This window comes from Hemiscyllium ocellatum, assembly GCF_020745735.1.
Source record: "Hemiscyllium ocellatum isolate sHemOce1 chromosome 27 unlocalized genomic scaffold, sHemOce1.pat.X.cur. SUPER_27_unloc_1, whole genome shotgun sequence".
Lineage (NCBI taxonomy): Eukaryota > Metazoa > Chordata > Chondrichthyes > Orectolobiformes > Hemiscylliidae > Hemiscyllium > Hemiscyllium ocellatum.
The window spans coordinates 2,904,668-2,930,984 of record NW_026867476.1 but is presented as its reverse complement, the minus strand read 5'-3'; the positions used below and the strand labels follow the sequence as shown (position 1 = coordinate 2,930,984).

At 50.8% G+C, this 26,317-nt stretch overlaps 1 protein-coding gene across 1 annotated transcript; it reads right to left on the bottom strand.

Annotated features, from left to right (window-relative positions):
• Positions 1 to 217: 217 nt before the first annotated feature.
• Positions 218 to 25,771, bottom strand: LOC132807072 (oocyte zinc finger protein XlCOF6-like). The gene is made up of 3 exons (XM_060821374.1): positions 25,697 to 25,771; positions 19,632 to 21,236; positions 218 to 3,259 (listed from the first exon to the last, which is right to left on the bottom strand). Exons 1-3 carry the CDS (start codon positions 25,769 to 25,771, stop codon positions 2,435 to 2,437), a joined length of 2,505 nt encoding a protein of 834 aa, XP_060677357.1. The 3' UTR covers positions 218 to 2,434.
• Positions 25,772 to 26,317: the final 546 nt, after the last annotated feature.

The following is a 26,317-nucleotide window of genomic DNA, read 5'->3' as shown; positions in this document are numbered from 1 at the left end:
AACTAGTTCACACCAACCCTCCGAACATCACCCCACCCAGACTCACCCCCTTACCCTAGTCCTGTATCCCTCCATTTCCCAGGGCTAACCCACCTAGCCTGCACATCCCTGGGCACTATGGGTAATTTAGCACGGCCAATCCACCCTCACCGGCACATCCCTGGGCACTATGGGTAATTTAGCATGGCCAATCCACCCTAACCTGCACATCCCTGGGCATTATGGGTAATTTAGCACGGCCAATTCACCTTAACCTGCACATCCCTGGACACTGTAGGACAATTTAGCTTGGCCAATCCACTCTAACCTACACATCCCTAGACCCTATGGGTAATTTAGCACGGCCAATCCATCCTAACCGGTACATCCCTGCGCACTATGGGAAATTTAGCACGATCAATCCACCTAACCTGCACATCCCTTGGGCACTACGGGACAACTTAGCATGCCAATCCACCCTAACGTGCACATCCCTTGGGCACTGCGGGAAAATTTTGCATGGCCAATCCACCCTAACCGGCACATCTTCAGACTGTGGGGGGAAACCAGAGCACCCGGAGGAAAGCCACGCAGAGACGGGATGGGGGAGAACGTGCAAACTCCACATAGACAGTCACCCGAGGGTGGGATCGAACCCGGGTCCCTAGCACCCTGGGATGGCAATACCTCGTACATTTGCAAGAAGGGCCCTGGATTTAAAACAAGTCATTTCATTGTGTCTTTTTCACTGACTGTTGGGACAGCGAATAAAATCCACAGAACTCAAAATAAATCAACTTTCCCACAATAACTCCTCAAAAACGGACTTAACATGAAGCCAATACAGCGACGTTGTATTGATCAAAAGGAGTTGTGTATTCCAGCAGGTGAACAAAAGACATCCTCGGATTTATTGTTTTGAAGGTTTCTAATGGAATTGAAACGATTTTGAACTGAGCGCAAAACGAGAATCAAAAACAAAAACAGAAGGTGCTGGAAAAGCTCAGCAGGTCTGGCAGCATCCGTGGAGAGAAATCAAAGTGAACGTTTCAGGGTTAGTGATCCTTCCCCAGAGACCTGCTGAGCTCTTCCAGGAATTTTGCGTTTTTGTTTCTGATTCACGGTGTCTGGAGTTCTCAGAAAGGCTCGAACCGGGGAAATGGAATGTGAAAGGAACAGAAGGAACTTGCAGGACATTGTTAAATGACAGGAGCCAGGGGAGGAAGGAGGCAGAATTAAAAAGATAAAGCTGGGCTGGTAGCAAACCGGGGTATGGCGGCTCAGTGGTTAGCACTGCTGCCTCACGGCACCAGGGACCCAAGTTCGATTCCACCCTCGGGCAACTGTCTGGGTGGAGTTTGCACAATCCCTCCCGGTGTCTGCTTGGGTTCCCTTCTGGTGCACCGGTTTCCTCCCACAGGCCAAGGGTGTGCAGGTTAGGGTGGATTGGCCGTGCTAAATTACCCATAGTGCCCAGGGATGTACAGGTTAGAGTGGTTTGGCAGTGCTAAATTACCCATAGTGCCCAGGGATATGTAAGTTAGGGCGGATCGACCATATTAAATTACCCAGAGAGTCCATTACTGATGAAGGGCTTTTGCCTGAAACATCGATTCTCCTGCTCCTCAGATGCTGCCTGACCTGCTGTGCTCTTCCAGCACCACACTCTTGACTCTAATCTCCAATTACCAATAGTGTCCAGAGATATGTAGATTAGGGTGGATTGGCCATGCTAAGTAGTCCCGTAGTGTTCAGAGATGTGCCGGTTAGGGTGAATTGGCCATGCTAACTTGCACCATCGTGCCCAGAGATGTGCAGGTTAGGGTGGATTGGCCATGCAAAATTACCCATGGTGCCTAGGTATGTGCAGGTTAGGGTAGATTGGCCATGCTAAATTACCCATAGTGCCCAGGGATGTGCAGGTTAGGGCAGATTGGCCATGCTAAATTACCCATAGTGCCCAGGGATGTGCAGGTTAGGGTAGATTGGCCATGCTAAATTACCCATAGTGCCTAGGGATGTGCAGGTTAGGGTGGATTGGCCATGCTAAATTACCCATAGTGCCCAGGGATGTGCCGGTGAGGGTGGATTGGCCGTGCTAAATTACCCATAGTGCCCAGGGATGTGCCGGTGATCGGGGGGAGGAGGAGGTGATGGCCTAGCTGTATCATCACTGGACTGTTAATCCCAGGGCCCAGGTAATACTTTCCCGGGACCCGGTTCACATCCCGCCCAGAACAGTGGACTCAGAATTCGAGAAAAGGCCTAAGGGTCTAACAATGACCACGAATCAGGGTGGGACCCGTCTGGGTTCACCAATGTCCCTTTAGGGTTGGAAACTGTCGTCTTAACCCGGCCGGGCCTACAGTCCCACAGCGATGTGATTCGACTCTCTGGGTAATGGGCAAAGAAAAGGCTGATGGGAAGCATCCGAAAATGGGAGGGAGAGGCCCCTTCACTCTGCGTGGCTGCTGTGATGTTTCAGGAGGGTGGAGGACTGCGCGAAGGCCTTGCCGCAGATGGAGCAGGAGAAGGGCCGCTCCCCGGTGTGGACCCGCCGGTGCCTCGCCAGGTTGGAGGACTGGGCGAAGGCCCTGCTGCACTCGGGGCAGGGGAAGGGCCGCTCGCCGGTGTGGACCCGCCGGTGGGCCAGCAGGGTGCCAGACTGCCGGAACTCCCGGCCGCACTCGGGGCAGGGGAAGGGCCTCTCCCCGGTGTGGAGCCGCCAGTGCTTCTGCAGGCTGGAGGCCTCGGCGAAGGCCGTGCCGCACTCCGGGCAGGCGAAGGGCCGCTCGCCGGTGTGGGCCCGCCGGTGGGTCAGCAGGTGGGAGAGCTGGGCGAAACCCCTCCCGCAGTCCGGGCAGGCGAAGGGCCGCTCCCCGGTGTGGACCCGCCGGTGGGTCCGCAGGTGGGAGAGCCGGCCAAAGGCCTTGCCGCACTCGGGGCAGGGGAAGGGCCGCTCCCCGGAGCGCGGCCGCGCCGCAGCGGGGGCCGCCCCCCCGCGGCCGGGGTGGGAGCGCTGGTGGGCCAGGAGGGCGGAGGAGTTCCCGAAGGCCCTCCCGCACTCGGGGCAGAGGAAGGGCCGCTCCCCGGTGTGGACCCGCCGGTGGGTCAGCAGGTGGGAGGAATCGCTGAAGCCCTTGCCGCACTCGGGGCAGGAGAAGGGCCACTCCCCGGTGTGGAGCCGCCGGTGGGTGACCAGCGAGGACGAGTTGGTGAAGCCCTTGCCGCACTCGGGACAGGCGAACGGCCGCTCCCCGGTGTGACCGCGCCGGTGGATCTCCAGCCTGGACGGCGCTTTGAAGCCCTTCCCGCAGTCCGCACATCGCCACGGTCTCTCCATGGTGCAGGGGGTGGTAGGAGGGGGAGGGGTGACCCCGCACTCACTCCGATCTGACCCCCGCGGACTCTCTCCCCTCCGCGAGTGGCGAGACAATTTCTCAGGCCAGTCAAAGGTGGGTATGTAGCTTGGTTATTTTCACAGTGGCACAGATGTTTCAAATCTTATCAAGGAGGCAGAGTGCGGACATCATTTCTCCTTCCAGATCGGAAGACTCATGACAATCAGACACCAAGTAGACTTCAGCGCCTCTGCTGCTTCTCGACGGGATGGTCGGTTTGCAATCTGCCTGCGAGTCGCTCCCTCTTAACATCCTGTAAAAGGTGATCACACTGTCAAGTCCAGGGTATAAATTCAAAACAAATAAGTCTGTCCTCTCCCGTCCAGAATCCCTTCAGTGCTGAAACAGGCCCAACAAATCCACACCGACCCTCCGAAGAGTAACCCATCCAGACCCATTCCCCTACTATTCTACATTTACGACTGACTAACGCACATCCCTAAACACTATGGGTAATTTAGCACGGCCAATCCACCCTAACCTGCACATCACTGGGCACTATGGGTAATTTAGCATGGCCAATCCACCCTCACCTGTACATCCCTGGGCACTATGGTGATATTGGAACATAGAACATTCCAGCGCACTACAGGCCCTTCGGCTCTCGATGTTGCGCCGACCTGTGGAACCAATCTTAATTTAATTCAAATTCCACCGTCTGCTGTGGCGGGATTTGAACCCGGGCCCCCAGAACATTATCTGGGTCAAGAGTCCATTGAAAATACCACTAAGCCATCGCCTCCCGCCCTCAGGGTGCATTGTTGGACGGAGACACACTCTGAACGTGCAGCGAGTGCTGGTGGCGGGGAGTCCTGGTGGCTTGGAACTCAGTGCTCAGGAGGCCGTTGAAAGCAGAGGTGAGCAACAAATTCAAAACGAGATGGGCGACGTGAGATGAAACAGACTGCTGAATGAAGAATCGCTGCAGGCACAAGTGCTGAATGGACTCATTGCACGTTCCAATACCATAGCTAAAAGACTACATTATGAATTTAGAAATATTAATTAACATATTTTACTTGAGGATCATCAGTATTTATATAGTACATAGTTAATGCATTTTTAACACTACACAAGTTATAAAATCTTTGTGATGGGGGAGTCCAGAACTAGAGGGCATAGGTTTAGGGTGAGAGGCGGGAAAGATTTGAAAGGGACCTAAGGGGCAACTGTTTCACGCAGAGGGTGGTGCATGTGTGGAATGAGCTGCTAGAGGAAGTGCTGGAGGCTGGTACAATTACAACATTTAAAAGGCATCCGGATGGGTACATGAATAAAAAGTGATGTCGGCCAAGTACTGTCAAATGGGTCTAGATTAGGTTAGGACATCTGGTCAGCATGGACAAGTTGGACCGCAGGGTCTGTTTCTGTGCTGTCTCTGTCTGATGTTGTCTTACAGTTCGCTTAAAGCCAGCCATCACCCAGGGAAATAATTGTAAACATCAGGTGAGAGGCCATCCTTTCAGCGAGACAAATAAATGCACCGTGTTGAGGGAGGAAAAGAATTTCAACGTCTTGAAAAGAGACCTAGACCAACCTTCCCCAGAGTCTGCCTCCTCCCTGGATTCAATTCCTTTCCTTTCAGATCCTGCAAGGCAACAGTTTGACCCCAGGATCAGAAATGGGGTGAGAAAAGAGAGTGTTGCGCTCACAGATGTTGGCCAGAGGAAGTTGCAGCCTGAGGTGAAGTGTAATCTTCATTCAGAGACACAGAGAGGAGCAGCACATTCACAACCCCACCGTCCAACTTCCGCATCCAGACAATAGGGAGGGCTCGGATTGGCAGGAGGACCAGAACACCTTCCGGTCCTCCAAAGTTTACTATTGGTCCATCGGGGCGCAGTCCTTTGTGACGACACAAACCCCGATCGCCCAACTCATGCGCTGTCCGCCCAACCCTCCCCTGGAACACCGGAGTCCCCAGTAGGTTTTGCTGCAGTCTGTCCCAGGCTTGTTTGACAGGGCAGCACTTTGTAACCAGGATAGACCCAGGGACGTTTTCAACCCGGGGATCAGCATCAATGCACCCCCCTCAGGGACATACACACACAGTAAAAAATGAGGTCTGCAGATGCTGGAGATCACAGCTGAAAATGTGTTGCTGGTCAAAGCACAGCAGGCCAGGCAGCATCTCAGGAATAGAGAATTCGACGTTTCGAGCATAAGCCCTTCATCAGGAATGAGAGAGAGTAGCCAAGCAGGCTAAGACTGCTGTGCTTTGACCAGCAACACATTTTCAGCTGTGATCTCCAGCATCTGCAGACCTCATTTTTTACTCGAAGATTTTAACCTACTGCGAATCCTCTTACAAGGATGCCTTCCTTGAAGAAGCTCTCTTCCTCCCTCTACAAGGATTTCAGTGAGTCTCTCTCTCACTGCACCCCCCAGGTCATCTCCTCCTTCCACCTATCCCACCTCCATCGCCCCTCCCCCAAGTCCCTCCTCCCTACCTTTTATCTTAGCCTGCTTGGCTACTCTCTCTCATTCCTGATGAAGGGCTTATGCTCGAAACGTCGAATTCTCTATTCCTGAGATGCTGCCTGGCCTGCTGTGCTTTGACCAGCAACACATTTTCAGCCATACACACACACGCTGTTGCATTTCATCCTCCTTCTATTCCGGGCACCAGCTCCTTCCTTTGGTGTTGGCATCAAATCCGTTGGGATCCATGCACCAAGCGCTGGCAATTGGGACTGAATTAATTTAGGATATCTGATCGGCATGGACGAGTTGGACCGAAGGGTCTGTGTCCCTGCTGTACATCTCTATGAGTCCAAGGGGTCAGTGTCAAGTAACAAAGGCAGAGGTGTAAATGGTTTGTTCACATTCCAGAACTAGAGGGGCATAGGTTTAGGGTGAGAGGGGAAAGATATAAAAGGGACCTGGGGGCAACTTTTTCACCCAGAGGGTGGTACGTGTATGGAATGTGCTGCCAGAGGAAGTGGTGGAGGCTGGTACAATTGCAACATTTAATAGGCATCTAATGGGCCAAGTGGATGAGATGTGGAGCAGCTCAAAGACCCTCCACTAAAACTCACTCCTTCTGAAATACCGTGTGCAGTTCTGGTCACCCTGCTATTGGAAGGATTCTATTAAACTGGAGAGGGTTCGGAAAAGGATTTCCCAGGATGTTGCCTCCTGGGAAAGGGTTTGAGTTATAAGGAGAGTCTGGGATTTTTTTCCACTGGAGAGTGAAAGATTGAGATGTGACCTTCGGGTAAAAAATGAGGTCTGCAGACGCTGGAGATCACAGCTGAAAATGTGTTGCTGGTTAAAGCACAGCAGGTTAGGCAGCATCCAAGGAATAGGAAATTCGACGTTTCGGGCATAAGCCCTTCATCAGGAGTCGCTTATGCCCAAAACGTCAAATTTCCTATTCCTTGGATGCTGCCTAACCTGCTGTGCTTTAACCAGCAACACATTTTCAGCTGAGATGTGACCTTGTAGAGGTTTATAAAATCATGAGGGGCATGGATAGGGTGAACAGCAAGGGTCTTTTCCTCAGGGTGGGGGAGTTCAAAACTAGGGGGGGACATATCTTAAGGTGAGAGGAGAAAGATTTTAAAAGGACATGATTTTGCACAGAGGGTATAGTTCGTGTGTGGAATGCGCTTCCAGAGGAAATGGTGGATGTGAGTCCAGTCACAACGTTTAAAAGATGTTTGGATAAGTACACGCACAGGAAATGTTTGGAGGGATATTGTCCAAACAGAGGCATTTGGGACTAGTTTAGTTAGGGAACATGGTCGATGTAGACTGGTTGGTCAGAAGAGCCTGTTTATGTGCTAGATGACTCTAAGTTGATGATGAAGGGCTTATGCCCAAAACGTCGAATTTCCTGTTCCTTGGATGCTGCCTAACCTGCTGTGCTTTAACCAGCAACACATTTTTAACTGTGATCTCCAGCATCTGCAGACCTCATTTTTTACCCTGACTCTAAGTTATGAATAGTGAGAAATGTCTGCACAAAATACAGTTACCCGCTCGAACACATCAGACGATCTACCCAACCTTGGTTCGTGTCACACATTCTAACTGGTGACTAAACATTTAAATCTGAGTAAGGGCTTATGCCCGAAACGTCGAATTTCCTGTTCCTTGGATGCTGCCTAACCTGCTGTGCTTTAACCAGCAACACATTTTCAGCTGAGATCTCCAGCATCTGCAGACCTCATTTTTTACCAGCTCAATGGTTTAGCATTGCTGCTTCACGGTGCTAGGGACCCATCCTCAGGCAACTGTCTGTATGGAGTTTGCACATTCTCTCTTCTTGCCCCCCCCCCCACCTCCCCCCCACCCAAACCTGTGTCTGCATGGGGTTTCCTCTGGTTTCCTCCCACAGTCCAAAACGTATGTGAGTCAGGGTGGATTGTCTGCGCTAAATTGTCCCCTAGCACCCTGGGATGTGGGAGCCGGCTGGACTAGCTACGGTAAATGTGGGTTACGGGGATACAGTGGGTTGTTCTTCCGAGGGTCAGTGCGGATTTGTTGGGCTGAATGGCCTCTATCTGACCTGTAGGAATTCTGTGATTCTAATCACTGTCTGTTCAAACACCTTCACAAGTGTGGATTTTGCTACAGTTAAGTGGGATAAACTGATCCTGATGAAAAAAACCTGCTAAGTGAACATAGCTTCCTCATCGTATTAACTTGTGGTTCAACTGCCCAACTTTCAATTAGCTCTCACTGAATGGCATAGAGTCATAGAGATGTACAGCATGGAAACAGACCTTCAGTCCAACCTGTCTGTGCTGACCCAGATATCCTAACCTCATCTCGTCCCAGTACTTGGCCCATACCCCTCTAAACCCTTCCCATTAGATGCCTATTAAACATTGTAGTTGAATCAGCCTCCAGCATTTCCTCTGGCAGCACATTCCAGACACGCACTACCCTCCATGTGAACAAGCTGCCCCTAAGGTCCCTTTTATATCTTTCCTCTCTGACCCTATAACTATGCCCTCTAGTTCTGGAATCCTATACCTTGGGGAAAGAACCTGCCAAAAGAACCTGGTTGATCAGAAGATCCAGGCCTGAGCCCTGACTGAGGAATTTGACCTAAGAGTCACTACAGTCAGGATCCTGATCTCCTCCTGAAAGGTTTATCGACTAGTCATGGCAGGGTTTTTAGCTCTGACCTGAATCTATGTGGAGATCCCTGTTTGGGAGGGTCATGTGTATACAGCACCCTACCCCAATCAATTACAGACTCTCTGTTACTGCTGGCCAATTCATCGGGGGGGGGGGGGGGGGGGGGGGGGGGGTCCGCCTAGAATCCCTACGGTGTGGAAACAGGCCCTTTGGCCCAACAAGTCCACATCGACCCTCCAAAGAGTTACCCACCCCAGACCCATTCCCCTCCCCTACCCTATATTTACCCCTGACTAATACATCTAACCTACACATTCCTGGACACTATGGGTAATTTGGCATGGCCAATCCACCCTAACATCTTGGACTGTGGGAGGAAACCCACGCAGACACTGGGAGAATGTACAAACTCCACACATTCAGTTGCCCCGAGGCTGGAATCGAACCCGGGTCCCTGATGCTGTTCCACAGAGGCACGAACCACTGAGCCAACACACCCACCAATTTTCACCTACCATTTCTCATTCTCATATATTTTTGCTATGTAACATCCATCTTAACATTGAACAGTACAGGTCCTTCAGCGCTCGATGTTGTGCCAACCTTTGATCCTATTCTAAGATCAAACTAACCTGCATACCCTACATTTTACTGTCATAGACTTAGGAAACTATCCACATGTTCTGCCTTTATTCCTTTACAGCTTGACTCTCTCCCTTATAAAACAAAGGCTCAGTGATTAGCACTGTTGCTTCTCAATGCTAGGGGACCTGGGTTCGATTCCAGCCTTGGGCTATTGTCTTTGTAGAGTTTGCACATTCTCCCCTGTGTCTGCGTGAGTTTCCTCTGGCTGTGCTGGTTTTTCTCCCACAGTCCAAAGATGTGCAGGTTAGGGCGAATTGGCTGTGCTAAATTGCCCATAGTGTCCAGGGATGTGCAGGTGTAGTGCATTAGTGTGGGGTAAATGTCGAGCAATAAGGGTCTGGGAGGGTTATTCTTTGGAGGGTTGGTGTGGACTTGTTAGGCCGAGTGACCTGTTTCCACACTGTAAGGATTCCATGCTCTCAATCATTCAACGTTTGCATTCATTGGCTCATTAATTCATTCGAAATTTTTAAAAAAGTAAAACTCAGCTGTTATGGAGTTGTACAGCACAGAAACAGACTCTTCAGTTCAACTCGTCCAGATGTCCTAACTTAATCTAGTCCCCTTTGCAGCACTTGGCCCATATGGGTGGCACGGTGGTTAGCACTGCTGCTTCCGGCGCCAGAGACCTGGGTTCAATTCCTGCCTCAGGCAACTGTCTGTGTGGAGTTTGCACATTCTCCCCGTGTCTGCGTGGGTTTCCTCCGGGTGCTCTGGTTTCCTCCCACAGTCCAAAAATGTGCAGGTTAGGTGAATTGGCTATGCTAAATTGACCACAGTGTTAGGTAAGGGGTAAATGTAGGGGAGTGGGTCGTGCTTTGGTGTGGACTTTTAGATTAGATTACTTACAGCCCAACAAGTCCACACCGACCCTCCCGAAGCGCAACCCACCCATTCCCCTTCATTTACCCCTTTACCTAACACTACGGGCAATTTAGCATGGCCAATTCACCTGACCCGCACATCTTTGGACTGTGGGAGGAAACCGGAGCACCCGGAGGGAACCCACGCAGACACGGGGAGAACGTGCAAACTCCACACAGTCAGTCACCTGAGTCGGGAATTGAACCCGGGTCTCAGGCGCTGTGAGGCAGCAGTGCTAACCACTGTGCCCCCGTGCCGCCCACAACTTGTTGGGCCGAAGGGCCTGTTTCCACACTGTAAGTAATCCAATCCCTCTAAACCCTTCCAATTCGTGTCCCCATCCAGATGCCTTTTAAATGTTAGAAAATCACACAACGCCAGGTTTTAGTCCGACAGGTTTACTGAGAAGTACAGGCTTTCAGAGTGCTGCTCCTTCGTCAGGTAGCTAGTGCGACAGGAACATATGATACAGAGTTACAGTAAAAGATCAAATAACTGATGCGATGTGTTGGACAAACCTAGATTGCTGTTAAGTCTGTAATCACTTAGAATGGGGGTGCAGGTTTCGATTGATTATTATGTAAATCCCAGAACTTCTGTCAAGTCACTGCCCCGAGTTAACTTAAGGTTTTATCAGTGGATAAAAAAAGTGTCGTAATTGTACCAGCCTCCATCCTCTGGCATCTCTTTCCATACTCGGACTGCTCTCTGGGTGAAAAGGTTACCCCTCAGGTCCCTTTTAACCCTCTCACCTTAAAACTATGCCCTCTAGTCCTGGACTCCCCCACTCCAGGGAAAAGACCTTATCTCTTTTCCCTCATTTTACAAATCTCTATAAGGCTGCCGACGCTCCAGGGAAAACGGCCCCAGCCTACTCAGCCTCTTCCTGAAGCTCAAACCCTCCAATGTCCTTGTAGATCTTTTCCAAACCCTTTCAAGTTTCACAACATCCTTCCTGCAGTAGAATTGCACACAGTATTCCAAAAGCGGCCTGTCCGGTGTCCTGTACAGCCGCAACATGATGTCCCAACTCCACTACTCAACGCTCTGACCAATAAAGGCAAAGCACACTTAGTCTTTTCTGTTAATTTGTTTTGTTTCAACCTTGCCCTGCCAAAAACAGTCCCCTCTTTTGTTTGTGTCTGTCTTGTTTCAAACGTCTCTAGCCATTGGCTGGCCAATACGGCACCTCCCTTGACTGACCCATTCAAAATCCACCCAGTTGCTGGTGCCTGAGCAGAATATACTCTGGTGTTAGGATGTCAGCAGTGTTCCTCCAGCAACAATAAACCTGCCTTTATCTTTCCAGACCAGTTGTCTTGAGCAACTTTTCCCCTGAAAGTAGAGTTATAGGTAGACAGGATAGTGAAGAAGGTGCCAGTGAGCTGTAGTGAACTGTATGCTTCCCATTATTGGTCAGTGCATTGAGTACAGGAGGTCATGTTGCGGCTGTACAGGACATTGGTTAGGGCAACTTTCGGAATATTGTGAGCAGTTCTGGTCTCCCTGCTACAGGAAAGATGTTGTGAAACTTGAAAAGGTTCAGAAAAGATTTACAAGGACGTTGGGCTATGGGGAGAGGCTGAACAGGCTGGGGCTGTTTTCCCTGGAGCGTCGGAAGCTGAGGGGTGACCTTAAAGAGGTTTATAAAATCATGAGGGGCATGGATAGGGTAAACAAACAAAGTCTTTTCCTCCCTGGGGTGGGGGAGTCCAGAACTAGAGAGGCATAGGTTTAGGGTGAGAGGGGAAAGATATAAAAGGAACCTGAGGGACAACTTTTTCACCCAGAGGGTGGTACGTGTATGGAACGAGCTGCCAGAGGAAGTGGTGGAGGCTGGTACAATTGCAATATTTAAGAGGCATTTGGATGGGTATATGAATAGGAAGGGTTTAAAAGGGATATTGGCTGGGTGCAGGCAGGTGGGACTAGATTGGGTTGGGATATCTGGTTGGCATGGACCGAAGGGTCTGTTTCCAGGCTATACATTTCTATTCTGGTCTCTTTTCTGGTCTCTCCTACTCAATTCCATGACCAATAAAGGCCATACATCATCTTTACCGCGCTATCTACTTCCGAGGCTGCTTTCAGGGAGCTCAGGACCTGAACCCCAAGATCCCTCTGAGCATCAATACGGTTCAGGGTCCTGCCTTTAACTGTAAACCTTTCCTTAACATCTGATCTCCCAAAGTATTTTCAAACATTCCTTTCAGCGAGTGAGGCCATATTAGGTAGAACGTACTAACAAAAAGGAGGCAATCACACAACAGACTCTTCAACAAAATATAAGCACTTACCCCAGTGGGGCGGGAGTGTGAGGATAAAGAAAAAACAGATTTTTAAAAAATTGTAAAATGTGTAACCAGGATAGAGAAAAAAAGAAAAAAATTAAAATCACTACCACAGTTAGGCGATAGTGTGGAGAGAAAAAAAAGTATATATATATAAAAACCAGGGGATTAAGAATCCTCAGTTTAGGCAGGCTGGGTCACTGTTAACCTGGGACAGTTAAGCCCTGGCTGACTGATAGAACCAGGAGATTCACAATCTCCTCAGTTTTGAGCACGGACTCGGTGCTCCTGCTTAAAGAAAAAGACACCACGGTGGCTCAGTGGTTAGCACTGCTGCCTCACAGCACCAGGATCCCAGGTTCGGTTCCAGCCTCAGGCAACTGTCTGTGTGGAGTTTGCACGTTCTCCCCCAGTGTCTGCGTGGGTTTCCTCCCACAGTCACAAAGATGCACAGGTTAGGGTGGATTGACCATGCTAAATTGCCCATCCTGTTAGGTGCATTACTCAGAGGGAAACAGGTCTGGGTGGGTTACTCTTCAGAGGGTCGGTGTGGATTGGTTGGGCCGAAGGGCCTGTTTCCACATTGTAGGGAATCTAACCTGACCAGTACAACACTGGGTTACAGTCCAGCAGTTTTATTTGCAATCACAAGCTTCCAGAGCCCCTTCTGACCTTTTCCACTCCAGTCCAACACCGGCACTCCACATCATGGACGGCACAGTGGTTATCACTGCTGCCTCACAGCGCCAGAGACCCGGGTTCAGTTCCCGCCTCAGGTGATGTCTGTGTGGAGTTTGCACGTTCTCCCCGTGTCTGCGTGGGTTTCCTCCGGGTGCTCCGGTTTCCTCCCACAGTCACAAAGATGTGCGGGTCAGGTGAATTGGCCATGCTAAATTGCCCGTAGTGTTCGGTAAGGGGTAAATGTAGGGGTATGGGTGGGTTGCGCTTCGGCGGGTCGGTGTGGACTTGTTGGGCCGAAGGGCCTGTTTCCACACTGTAAGTAATCTAATCTAATCATCCAGAGAGAGATCGGGAAACCTAGATATGTCGGCGACTCTCAGAGACGTGTAAAAACGAACATGGAATGCTGGTGGGGATGTCAACCTTCTCAGTATGAACTGGGAGTGTCAACGTGCGGAAGATCGAGAAATTCTTGGAATGCGTCCAGAACTTTTTAACGCCGGTTAAATTCTCCAAGAAAGGAGGCAGTGCTGGACAGAAATTTAGGGAAGGCAGGCAGGCAAATGGTAGATGTGGCAGGCATTTGGGGAATAGTGACCATAATGCGATGAGATTCTATCCAACGACAGTTCAGGAAAAAGACAGACCGGAAACGAAGGTTCCATTGTGAGGCCTATTTGAATCTGGCAAGACAGGATGTGGCCAAGGTGGACTGGGGTACGTTACTGGCAGGAATATCGACCGGAGTGCAGTGGGAGAACATTCCAAAGTGGAACGGTAAGAGGGCAGGACCAATACCTACCTGTAAAGAGAGAGGATGGGACTAAAAATGCCAGAGAACTCTGGATGTCAAAGAATGTATCGGCGGAGATGCAAGACACAAAATCATTGACCAGAAACTGACCTTGGAATAGCACAGTGGCTCAGTGGTTAGCACTACAGCACCAGGGTCCCAGGTTCGATTTCAGCCTCGGGCACACCATCTGTGTGGAGTTTGCACATCCTTCCCCCAGTGTCTGTGTGGGTTTCCTCTGGGTGCTCTGGTTTCCTCCCACACTCCAAAGGATGTGCAGGTCAGGTGGATTGGCCATGCTAAGTTGCCCACAGTGCATCATTCAGAGGGAAATGGTTCTGGGTGGCTTACTCTTTGGAGGGTCAGTGTGGACTTGTTGAGCCAGATGGCCTGTTTCTACACTTCAGGGTATCTCAAATGAATGAGGCTTTGGTGAGGTCCCAGCTGGAGTACTGTGGGCAGTTCCAACCCCACACACTATAGGAGGGATGGGACTCTACTGGAGGGGTGAGGGGTGCAGAGGGAGATTCACCAGAATGTAGCCTGGAATGAAGGGGAGAAGAGAGGCTGGATAAACTCGGGATGTTTCCTTTAGAGCAGGGGAATCCTGATAGACATGGATAAGGGTCAGTAACAAGGGAGCACGGTATTCAAGTGAAAAGCAGGTGGTTTTGAGGAAACCATTTTTTCTTCACCCAGACGTTGGGTTGGGCAGGGCAATCTTTCGGAGCCATAGGATCATGCTGCAGCTGGACAAAACTCTGGTGTGGACACACTTGGAATATCGCGTACAGTTCTGGTCACCGCATTATAGGAAGGATATGGAAGCTTTGGTAAGGGTTCAGAGGAGATTTACCAGGATGTTGCCTGGTCTGGAGGGAAGGCCTAATGAGGAAAGGCTGAGGGACTTGAGGCTGTTTTTGTTAGAGAGAAGAAGGTTAAGAGGTGACCAAAAGAGACACGGATGTTGTGAAACTTGAAAGAGTTTAGAAAAGATTTACGAGGATGTTGCCAGGGTCGGAGGGTTTGAGCTACAGGGAGAGGCTGAACAGGCTGGGGTTGTTTTCCCTGGAGCGGAAGCTGAGGGGTGACCTTACAGAAGTTACCTGAGGGGGCATGGATAGGATAAATAGACAAGGTCTTGTCTCTGGGGTGGGGGGGCCCAGAACTAGAGGGGCATAGGTAGAGGGGAAGGATTTAAAAGGAGACCTGAGGGACAACTTTTTCACGCAGAGGGTGGTACGTGAATGGAATGAGCTGCCAGAGGAAGTGGTGGAGGGTGGTACAATTACAGCATTTAAAAGGCATTTGGATGGGTGTATGAATAGGAAGGGTTTGGAGGGATATGGGCCGGGTGCTGGCAGGTGGGACTAGATCGGGTTGGGATATCTGGTCGGCATGGACGGGTTGGGCAGAAGGGTCTGTTTCCATGCTGTACGTCTCTATGACTCTATGGCATAAAAGATAATCAGAGGGTTAGAGAGGGTGAACAGCGAGAGCCTTTTCCCTCAGATGCTGACGGCTAGCACGAGGGGATGTAGCTTTAAAATTTAGAATTGGCAATGCTAAATTGTCCGTAGTGTTAGGTAAACGTAGGGGAATGGGTGGGTTGCACTTCGGCGGGTCGGTGTGGACTTGTTGGGCCGAAGGGCCTGTTTCCACACTGTAAGTAATCTAATCTAAACTGAGGGGTGATAGTTACAGGACAGGCTTCAGAGGTAGGTTCTTTACTCAGGGAGCAGTATGGGTATAGAATTCCCTGCCTGCGACTGTAGTGGACTCACCAACTTTAAGGGCATTTAAATGACCATTAGATAAACATATGGATGAAAATGGATGGGGATGGGCTTCAGATTGGTTTCACAGGTTGGCGCAACATCAAGGGCCAAAGGGCCTGTACTGTGCTGGAATGTTCTACGTTCTACATGAGGGTAAGCTAGCTAGTAATATAAAAGAAGATTGCAGGAGTCTTTTTTTAAGATCTATAAAAGGTAACCATGCTGTGGAGGTGAGGTGTCGGATTGGGGTGGAGGTGGAGGTTAGCACTGCTGCCTCACTGCGCCAGAGACCCGGGTTCAATTCCTGCCCCGGGCGACCGTCTGTGTGGAGTTTGCACGTTCTCCCTGTGTCTGCGTGGGTTTCCTCCGGGTGCTCCGGTTTCCTCCCACAGTCCAAAGATGTGCGGGTCAGGTGAATTGGCCATGCTAAATTGCCCGTAGTGTTAGGTGGATTAGTCAGCAGTAAATGTAGGGGGGGGTGGGGGGTAGGTTCCTCTCCGGAGGGTCAGTGTGGACTTGTTGGGCCGAAGGGCCTCTTTCCACACTGTAGGGAATCTAATCTAAAGTTAAAAATCACACAACACGAGGTTATAGTCCGACAGGTTTATTTGGAAGCACTAGCTTTTGGAACACTGCTCTTTCATCAGGTAGCTCATGGGGCAGGATCTTAAGACACAGACTAGAACATACAACATTCCAGCGCAGTACAGGCCCTTCAGCCCTCGATGTTGCGCCGACCTGTCATACCAACCTGAAGCCCGTCTAACCTACACTATTCCATGTACGTCCATTTGATAGTACAATTTACAGTAAAAGATCACGGTGTCATACAATTGAAACGAAACCTGCAATCCATTCTAAAAAATGAATGACTTAACAGCATCACATGCACACACTCATTCTCTTTCTCTACCTCCCTCACACACTCACTCACTCACACACACAGTACCTCTCTCTCTCTCACACACTTGCACATCCCCTGCATGCACACACGCACAGCCTCTATATACACACACACACACACTCTCTACCCCTCTCTCTCTCACACACACTCACTCACTCACACACACATACATATATGTCAATGGGGTGAATTTGCAGAATTATATTTGCAGATACATTCTATTTTTGCTCAAAAAGCGCACAACCTGTGGGCTGTCAATTATCTATAACATTTTATAAATTGGACTGGCGCTCCAAGACCGTAGAGCAAGTTGCAGAAATGGAGCCAGTGTCAGTTTAGTGGAGTGTTGCCAGCATGGACCCTATGAGCACCCTCCTCGATCCTCGGAGACGTTTCAACTTCCCTGGAGCTTCAGGACATTGGGGAGGTGGGCTGGAAAAGCACCGAGATCCACCCACACGCAAGTGTTCCGGTGACCTGACTGTGGAAGAGAGTGCGCTGACCCGTTGAAAAACCTGAGTCTGCCGCACACCATTTGTCTCCACATTTCTGTGTATGGTACAACTGATTATCCGGACGATGGGAGTATTGTGTTCGGATAACTGATCTATCGTACGCATGCGGTAATTTGAGTGCCAGCTATCAAACATTTCACGCGGATGATCCCTGGAATGGCTGATGATCCTGGGATTGTATTCATTAGAGTTCAGAATGTTAAGGAGAGATCTCATAGTAACTTACAAGATAATGCATGGCTTAGAAAGGGTGGACGCTGGGAAGTTGTTTCCGTTAGGCGGGGAGACTAGGACCCGTGGACACAGCCTTAGAATTAGAGGGGGGTCAACTTAGAACGGAAATGCGGAGACATGTCTTCAGCCAGAGAGTGGTGGGCCTGTGGAATTCATTGCCACAGAGCGCAGTGGAGACCGGGACGCTAAATGTCTTCAAGGCAGAGATTGATAATATCCTAATCTCGCAAGGAATTAAGGGATACGGGGCGGCTGCGGGTAAGTGACATTAAAATGCCCACCAGCCACGATTAAAGAGTGGAGTGGACCCATTGGCCTTACTTCTGCACCTATTTCTTATGGTTATCCCCCAATACACAGCATAATTGCCGTTTGACCGATAACTGATGACGGAGTTGCCTAATGCCGTTTTTACGGGACCTTGAGGTCTTGTTCGGAAAATCCGAAATTCGGATAATTGCGGTCCGGATAATCGCGGTTGTAACGTACATGACACTGCATTGTCAGATGAGAGATAAATAGGTTGTCGAGAAACTTTTCCATTCACAGGAAGAGGGCGCGGTTGGTCAGTCGGACGAGTGAATATGTCTGGAGTTGGATATAGGCCGGACGAGGTAAGGAAGGCAGTTCCCTTCCCTGAAGGGCATTAGTGAACCAGATGGGTTTTTCCCAATAATCGACAATGGATTCGTGGTCATCACTAGATTTCCAAATCCAGACTTTTCTTGAATTCATATCCCTTCATCAGGATTTGAACCCGGGATGTTGCCTGGATTTCTGCACACTAAATGCAGCACAGTGGCTAGCCTCGCAGCACCAAGGTCCCAGGTTCGATCCCAGCCTCAGGTGACTGTGTGGGCTTTACACGTTTTGCCCCCTCATGTCTGTGCGGGTTTCCTCCCACAGTCCAAACACCCATAGTGCCCAGGGATGTGCAGATTAGGGGGAATTGGCTATGCTAAATTACCCATAGTACCCATAGTACCCAGGAATGTTTAGGTTAGGGTGGATTAGCCATGCTAAATTTTTCACAGTGCCCAGGGATGTACAGTTTAGGGTGGCTTGGCCATGCTAAATTACCCATAGTACCCAAAAATGTTTAGGTTAGGGTGGATTGGATGTGCCAAATTACCCATAGTGCCCAGGAATGTGCAGATGAGGGGGAATTGGCTATGCTAAATTACCCATAGTGCCCAGGAAGGTGCAGATTAGGGGGAATTGGCCATGCTAAATTACCTAGTACACAGGGATATGCAGGTTAGAGTGAATTGGCTATGCTAAATTACCCATAGTGCAGGTTAGAGTGGATCGGCTGCGAGAAATGCAGGGTTACAGGAACAGGGGACAAGTCTGGGAGGGTTACCCTTCAGAGGGTCAGTGTGGACTTGTTGGGCCAAATGGCCTGCGATGGAACATGCGTTCCAATACAAATCAAAGTTATTCACTTCATCTACTTTAGGTACATGCAAACTAATGAGTGTCTTTATTATCTCATTCAACTTTCAATACAGTCAACAACTCAGTCTCACTGCGTTCCCCCAGAGTGCTGTGGATGACAGGGCATGGAGAAAGTTTAAGGAAGAGAGAGAGACAGATTTTTAGCAGAATTTTTAGCAGATTTTTAGCACTGACCCCCACAACTACCTGGACTGCACCTCCTCCCACCCATTCTCCCAATTCCTCCATCTCCGCCGCATCTGCTCTCATTCCACACTCGTGAGCATCCCAGATGTCCACCGAATTCGAACGAAGTGCTTTTCCTCCCTTGGTCATCCAGACCACCCCATTCCACTGCTCTAAACCCCACCTCCCTCCCAACGCAATAATGACAGAGTCCCCCTTGTCCTCACCTACCACCCCACCAGTCTACACTCCAACACATCATCCTTCCGCCAACTCCAAATAGACCCCACCACCAAGAACATCTTCCCCTCCGCACCCCTCTCTGCCTTCCACAAGGACCATTCCCTTCGACAGTCCTTGGCGTGCATCACTCTTCCCACCGATCCCCCCGAACCGCATGTACCTCCTCCGGCCTTGTTTTCACGTGTTCCTCTTCAATTGCATATTGCCATGTACAAATTAACCCTCCCACTTCATCCACCGTCCGAATGGACACAGTTCAGTCCTGAATGTGATTCTCAGCAGCAAGAACAGCAGGATCCAAATGCTGTCTTCACTGCTTATATGACTGAATACTCCCCACCCCCCACCCCATCTCTCTCACACACACACACACAGAGCAGGTGAATGGTTTCTCCCCGGTGTGCATTCGCTGGTGTTTCAGCACAGCAGATGAATCCCTGAATCCTTTCCCCTTACACAGTGCTGGGGAATGGTCGCCCCCCCAGTATCAAACGCGCTGGTGGATCAACAGTCAGGCCGACTGAGTGAATCCCTTCTCGAACTCAGAGCAAGTGGACTGCCTCTCCCCGGTGTGAAGTTGCTGGTGTGCCAGTAGGGAAGAGGAGAGAGCAAATCCCTTCCCGCAGTCAGAGCAGGTGAATGGCCTCTCCCCGCTGTGCTCTCTCTGGTGTCTCCGCAGGCGGATGGCTTTAGTGAATCCCTTCCCGCAAACAGAGCAGGTGAAGGGCCACTCCCCGGTGTGAATTCGCTCGTGTTTTTGGAGGCTGGATGACCGACTGAACCCCTTCCCGCACTCGGAGCAAGTGAACGGCCTCTCCCTGGTGTGCACTCGCTTGTGCGCCACCAGCGAACAAGACTGAGTGAATGCCTTCCCGCATTCAGAGCAGGTGAACGGCCTCTCCCCGGTGTGAACCCGCCGATGTGTCAGCAGCGAAGACGACAAAGTGAATCTCTTCCCACAATCTAAGCAAGTGAACGGCCTCTCCCCGGTGTGCACTCGCCGGTGTCTCCGCAGGTAGGAGAAATGAGTGAAACGCTTCCCACAGTCTGTGCAGGTGAACGGCCTCTCCCCGGTGTGAATGTGCTGGTGCACCAGCAGCTTGGACGATGAACTGAATCCCTTCCCGCACTCGGAGCAGGTGAATGTCCTCTCCCCGGTGTGAACCTGCTTGTGTGCCAGCAGGGAAGAGGACTGAGTGAATCCCTTCCCGCAATCCGAGCAGGTGAACGGCCTCTCCCCGGTGTGCACCCGCTGGTGAGCCACCAGGGAAGAGGACCGAGTGAATCTCTTCCCGCAATCCGTGCAGGTGAACGGCCTCTCCCCGGTGTGGACTCTCCGGTGTCTCCGCAGGTCGGAGGAAATATTGAATCCCTTCCCGCAGTCAGAGCAGGTGAACAGCCTCTCCCCGGTGTGTAGTCGCTGGTGTGACAGCAGGTGGCACGACTCAGTGAACCCCTTCCCGCATTCAGTGCAGGTGAACGGTCTCTCCCCGGTGTGTAGTCGCTGGTGCTTCAGCAGGTAGAACGACTCGGTGAATCCCTTCCCGCACTCGGAGCAGGTGAACGGCCTCTCCCCGGTGTGAACCCGCTGGTGCGCCAGCAGCCTGGACGATGCACTGAATCCCTTCCCGCACTCGGAGCAGGTGAACGGCTGCTCCCCGGTGTGAACCCGCTGGTGCGCCAGCAGCGACGAAGACCGAATGAACCCCTTCCCACAGTCTGAGCAAGTGAACGGCCTCTCCCCGGTGTGGACTCTCCGGTGTCTCTGCAGGTCGGAGGAGAAAGTGAATCCCTTCCCACAGTCTGTGCAGGTGAACGGCCTCTCCCCGGTGTGGACACGTCGATGACGCTCCAGCTCAGATGGATACCTGTACCGTTTCCCGCAGTCCCCACACTGCCATGGCTTCTCCACGGTGCTGTTGTCCTTGTGTCCCTCCAGGTTGGATGATGAACTGAAGCCTGAAGTGCCCACACACACAGAACCCCCTGATGGTGTCTCCTGGAGGAATGTTACTGCAGCAGCAGCAGCAATAACTTCCGCATTCAGACAATAGGGGTGCTCTGATTGGCTGGAGGACCAGAGCGCTTCCGGTCCTCCAGCGCTGTCTATTGGACGGTCCGAATGCGGAGCTGTCCGCAGCCAGCCAATAGGGGACGCGCCTGTTCCGGACAAAGGGCCCTCGTGCTGAGGGAGCTGGAGGAGGGGAGGGCACTTTGCAACAAATCCCTTCCCTTCATTTTCCTCCAAGGCGTGTGTTCACACAAAGCCCAGGGTTTCATTGTAACCTCACACTCACTGAAACTCCCTCATCTGGCCACCATCTGTGAGCGCAACACTCTCTATTCCCATCCTGGGGTTAAACCGTTCATGTACAGGAGCTGGAGGGACAAAAACTCTGGAAGGGTTGGTCTAGGTCTCTCTCAAAGATGTTGACATTGCTCCCTGATCAAAATGAATACAAACAGAAATGTGCGCTTCAACACAAAGCAACTTTATTCACTTAATATCCTTTAAGTACATGCAAAGTAATGAATGATTCTGTTAGCTTAAAAGACTTTTGATACAGCCAACAAGTGGGTCTCACTGCCTTGGCTGTCACTTGGAGCTCTATTTCCGTTCCCACGATCTGGTCTCTCAAAACCCAGTCAGAGGGTGAATGTCTCTCAAGCTGGGAAAAGTCCCCAATATTAATACTGTTCTGACTCGGATATGACGTGCTGTACTGCAGCCCCTGAGTACCTTTCCCACTCATTACTTTGTGCACAAACAGGTGGGTGTGTCTCTGTACGTTTGCACGATAGTCTGTTCCCAAAACCAGCCAAGGTCATTGCAGTTACCTTCCAACCAGAACGGCCTGTGTTCATCTGAAGCCCTTTTCACATATTCCCCCTCCAATTGCTTATTGCCATACACAATTAACCCTTAACAATCTGGGTTGGAGATATTTTGCCCCCTCGGTAAATATATTTACTCAAGGTTCCATTACATAAAAATCCATGGACAGTTAGCCAATGGGATGAGAAATCAGCTTGACGGTAGGAGACAGAGGGTGGTGGTAGAGGATGTGTATTCAGACTGGAGACCTGTGACCAGCGGTGTGCTGCAAGGTTCAGTTCTAGATCAACTGTTATTCATCATTTATATAAACGCTTTGGATGAGACTATAGCAGCAATGGTTAGTAGGTTTATGGGTGACACCAAAATTGCTGATATAGTTTAAGGTAAAGAAGGCGATCTGAGTGTACAATAGGACCTTGATCAGCTGAGCCGAGGAATGGCAAGTAGAGTTTAATTAAAAGAAATGTAAGGTGTTGCATTTTGCTAAGACAAGCCAAGGCAGGACTTATACAGGTGGAGGGTGTTGTTAAACAGAGAGACGAGGAACGCAGATACACAGTTCCTTGAAAGTGGCGTCGCAGGTAGACAGGGTGGTGAAGAAGGCATTTGGTATACTTCCTCTCATTGTTCAGAGAATCGCATATTGGAATTGGGACAGTATGTTACGGCTGCACAACACATTGGTATGGCCACAGCGTTCAGTAAAGATTAACAAGGATGCTCCTGAGGCAGGAGGATTTGAGATAGGCTGGACAGACTGAGACAATCTTCCCTGGAGAACCAGAGCCTGAGGGGTGACCTTGTAGAGGTTTCTAAAATCATGGCAGGGCAAAGATAAGGTGAATTGCCAAGTTTTATTCCCAAGGGTATGGGAGTCCAAAACTAGAGGCCGTAGATTTAAGACCACCGACTCCCACAGCTACCTCCTCCCACCCTTCCTCCTGCAAAAATGCTATCCCTTATTCCCAATTCCTCTGCCTTCGCCACATCTGCTCCTAGGAGGACCAGTTCTACCACAGAACACACCAGACGGACTCCTTCTTTAAAGACCACAATTTCCCCTCCCCACGTGGTTGATGATGCCCTCCAGCATATCTCATCCACATCCCACACCTCTGCCCTCGAACCCCACCCCTCCAACTGCAACAAGCACAGAACCCCCCAGTCCTCACCTTCTACCCCACCAACCTCCGTATACATCGCATCATCCTCCACCATTTCTGCCACCTACAAACAGACCCCACCACCAGGGATATATTTCCCTCCCCATCTCTATCCGCTTTCCATAAAGACTGTTCCCTCCACGACCACCTGGTCAGGTCCATACTCCCCAGTAACCCACCCTCCTTTCCTGGCACCTTCTCCTGCCACCACAGGAACTCCAAACCTGCGCCCACACCTCCTCCTTCACCTCCATCCAAGGCCCCAAAGGAGCCTTCCACACCCATCTGCACTTCCACATGTCATTTATTGTATCTGTTGCTCCCGATGCAGTCTCCTCTACATTGGGGAGACTGGACGCCTCCTCGCAGAGCACTTCAGGGAACATTACTGGGACACCCGCACCAATCAACCACACCACCCTGTGGCCCAACATTTCAATTCCCCCTCCCAATCTAGCAAGGAAATGCAGGTTCTGGGCCTCTTCCATCGCCACTCCCTCACCAACCGACACCTGGAGGAAGAATGCCTCATCTTCCACCTCGGGACACTCCAACACCAGGGCATCGATGTGGATTCCAACAGTTTCCTCATTTCCCCTTCCTCCACTTTACCCCAGATCCAACCCTGAAACATCGATTCTCCTGCTCTTTGGATGCTGCCTGACCTGCTGCACTTTTCCAGCAACACATTTTCAGCCCAGATCCAACCCTCCAACTCAGCACCGTCCTCATGACCTGTCCCATCTGTCAATCTTCCTTCCCACCTATCCGCTCTACCCTCCTGCCCGACCTATCACCTTTAACCCCCATTTCCATCCACCTATTGCACTCTCAGCTACCTTCCCCTCCCCCAGCTCCACCCACCTGCCATTTATCTCTCCACGCCCCAAGGCTCCCAGCCTCACTCCTGATGAAGGGCTTTTTCCCAAAATGTCGATTTTCCTGCTCCTCGGATGCTGCCTGACCTGCTGTGCTTTTCCAGCACCGCACCCTTGGCCGTAGATTTTAGGAGAGAGAGGAAAGATTTAAAAGGGACCTAAGGGGCAGAGGATAAGATTAGATTATTTACTTCGGCCCAACAAGTCCACGCGATCCGCCAAAGTGCACCCACCCAGGCCCATTCCCCTACATTTACCCCTTACCTAACACTACGGGCAATTTAGCATGGTCAATTCACCTGACCTGCACATCTTTGGACTGTGGGAGGAAACCGGAGCACCCAGAGGAAACCCACGCAGACACGGGGAGAACGTGCAAACTCCACACAGTCAGTCGCCTGAGGTGGGAATTGAACCCGGGTCTCTGGTGCTGTGAGGCAGCAGTGCTAACCACTGTGCCGCCCAGTAATACACCCAGGATGGTGTGTGTATGAAACGTGCTGCCAAAGGAACTGATGGAGGAGGGTACAATTACAACACTTAAAAAACGCATTCCGATATGTATGTGGATTGGAAAGTGTAAGAGGGATATGGACCAAATGCTGGGAAATGGGACTACATCACTCTCCCCACCGTCTTTACTCATCTACTCAGCATCGGAAGGCGATTTCATCTTGTGGGGCAATTTAGAATGAGCGATCTCAGGATAAGGGATAGTAGTTTCAAACAGAGATGTTGAGAAATTATTTCACACAAAGGATCATTAATTGGTGAAATTCACTCTTTCCCAGAGTGCTGTGGATGCCAGGACACGGAGTACATTTCAGGAGGAGATAGACAGATGTTTAATCAGTAACGGGGTGAAGGGTTATGGAGAGGAGGCAGGAAAGGGGAGTTGAAGCCGAGATGCGATCAGCCTCGATGGTATTAAATGGTGGGGCAGGCTCGATGGGCTGAATGGTGTACTCCTGCTCCCCAATGTCATGGTCTAACTGGGTCAACTTTAGATCTACCTTCAGTGGGGGGCACACTCTGTTTCCTAACCGGGATAAAGGAAACGTTATTCATCAGCTTCTTCCCAGGCTGAGGGAGCATCAGCCTCACTGAAACAAGAAATCCCACTAACTCTCCCACTTCACTCACTGTCTGAATGAACACGGTTCAGTCCTTTACTCAGATAATAGAAATGGTATGGAATGCTTTGCCTGCAATGGTAGTAGATTCGCCAACTTTAAGTGCATTTAAGTTGTCATTGGACAAACATATGGACGTACATGGAATAGTGTAGGTTAGACGGGCTTCAGATTGGTATGACAGGTCGGTGCAACATCGAGGGCCGAAGGGCCTGTACTGCGCTGTAATGTTCTATGTGATATTCAGCAGCAATGAACAGCAAAATCCAAATACAGTCTTCACTGATGAACTCTCTGCAGTTTGCTTGACTGGATAAATCCCCTCCCCCACACAGAGCAGAGGAATGGTCTCTCCCCGGTGTGAATGCGCTGGTGGACCAACAGTCAGGCCAACTTGGTGAATCCCTTCCCACACTCAGAGCGAGTGAACCGCCTCTCCCCAGTGTGAAGTTGCTGGTGTATCCTGAGGCCAGAGGATTGAGTAAATCCCTTCCCACAACACAGAGCAGGTGAATGGCCTCTCCCGGGTGTGCATACACCTGTCAGTCGGACCCTGTTCATCAAGAAGGTACTGTTGGGATCGCCGCAGCGGACGTGTACTGCCTGCAGGATTTCCCTGGGGCAGTCTACTTCGACGTGACCTTCAGGAGCATGAAGAATTGCGAGCAGCTCCTGAAGGTCTTCAAGGAGAAGCAAGGGGAGCCTCTGTTCTCCATCTTGTCGGCAGTCCCGTTGTGTGTGCTTCCTGCGCAGAGGAGTCGGGTTGTTAGAATCCAGATGTACAATCCCCACATCCCAGCAGCGCATGTCCTGACCTTCCTGAGAAGATACTTCCAAGTTAAGGGAGAAAGCATCGATGTGGTTGATCCTTTCAGGATCTGGACCAGCAAGCGGCAGGTCAGGCTAACCCTGAGGGTCGATGACAATGGGAACATCCTCTACCCACCCTCAAGCTTCGCAATCGGAGGAAGCAGAGGTTACCTGACATACGCAGGGCAGCCAAAAGGGTGCAGAACCTGCGGGAGGTCAGGCCTCATGGCGACGGATTGTAAGGTGACCGTCTGCAGGAACTGCAAGCAGGACGGTCACCTGACCAAGGACTGTCAGGAAGCAAAGAGCTGCAACCTGCGTGGAGAGGTGGGCCACATGTACAAGACCTGCCCAAGATGGGGGGGTTGGGGGTGGGGGGCACTTACGCACAGATGGCCGGAGGTGGCAACGTGAGCCGTGGACCCCCAAAGACTAGCAAGGTCCACCCAGAC

Coding starts and splice junctions, on each gene's coding strand:
- LOC132807072 (XM_060821374.1), bottom strand. CDS start 25,771: ATGGAGAACAGAGGCTCCCCTTGCTTCTCCTTGAAGACCTTCAGGAGC. Junction 21,237..25,696: donor AATTCTTCATGCTCCTGAAG/GTCACGTCGAAG, acceptor CCCCTCCTCCAG/CTCCCTCAGCACGAGGGCCC. Junction 3,260..19,631: donor CTCTCTCCTCTTCCCTACTG/GCACACCAGCAA, acceptor TCCAGGCTGGAG/ATCCACCGGCGCGGTCACAC.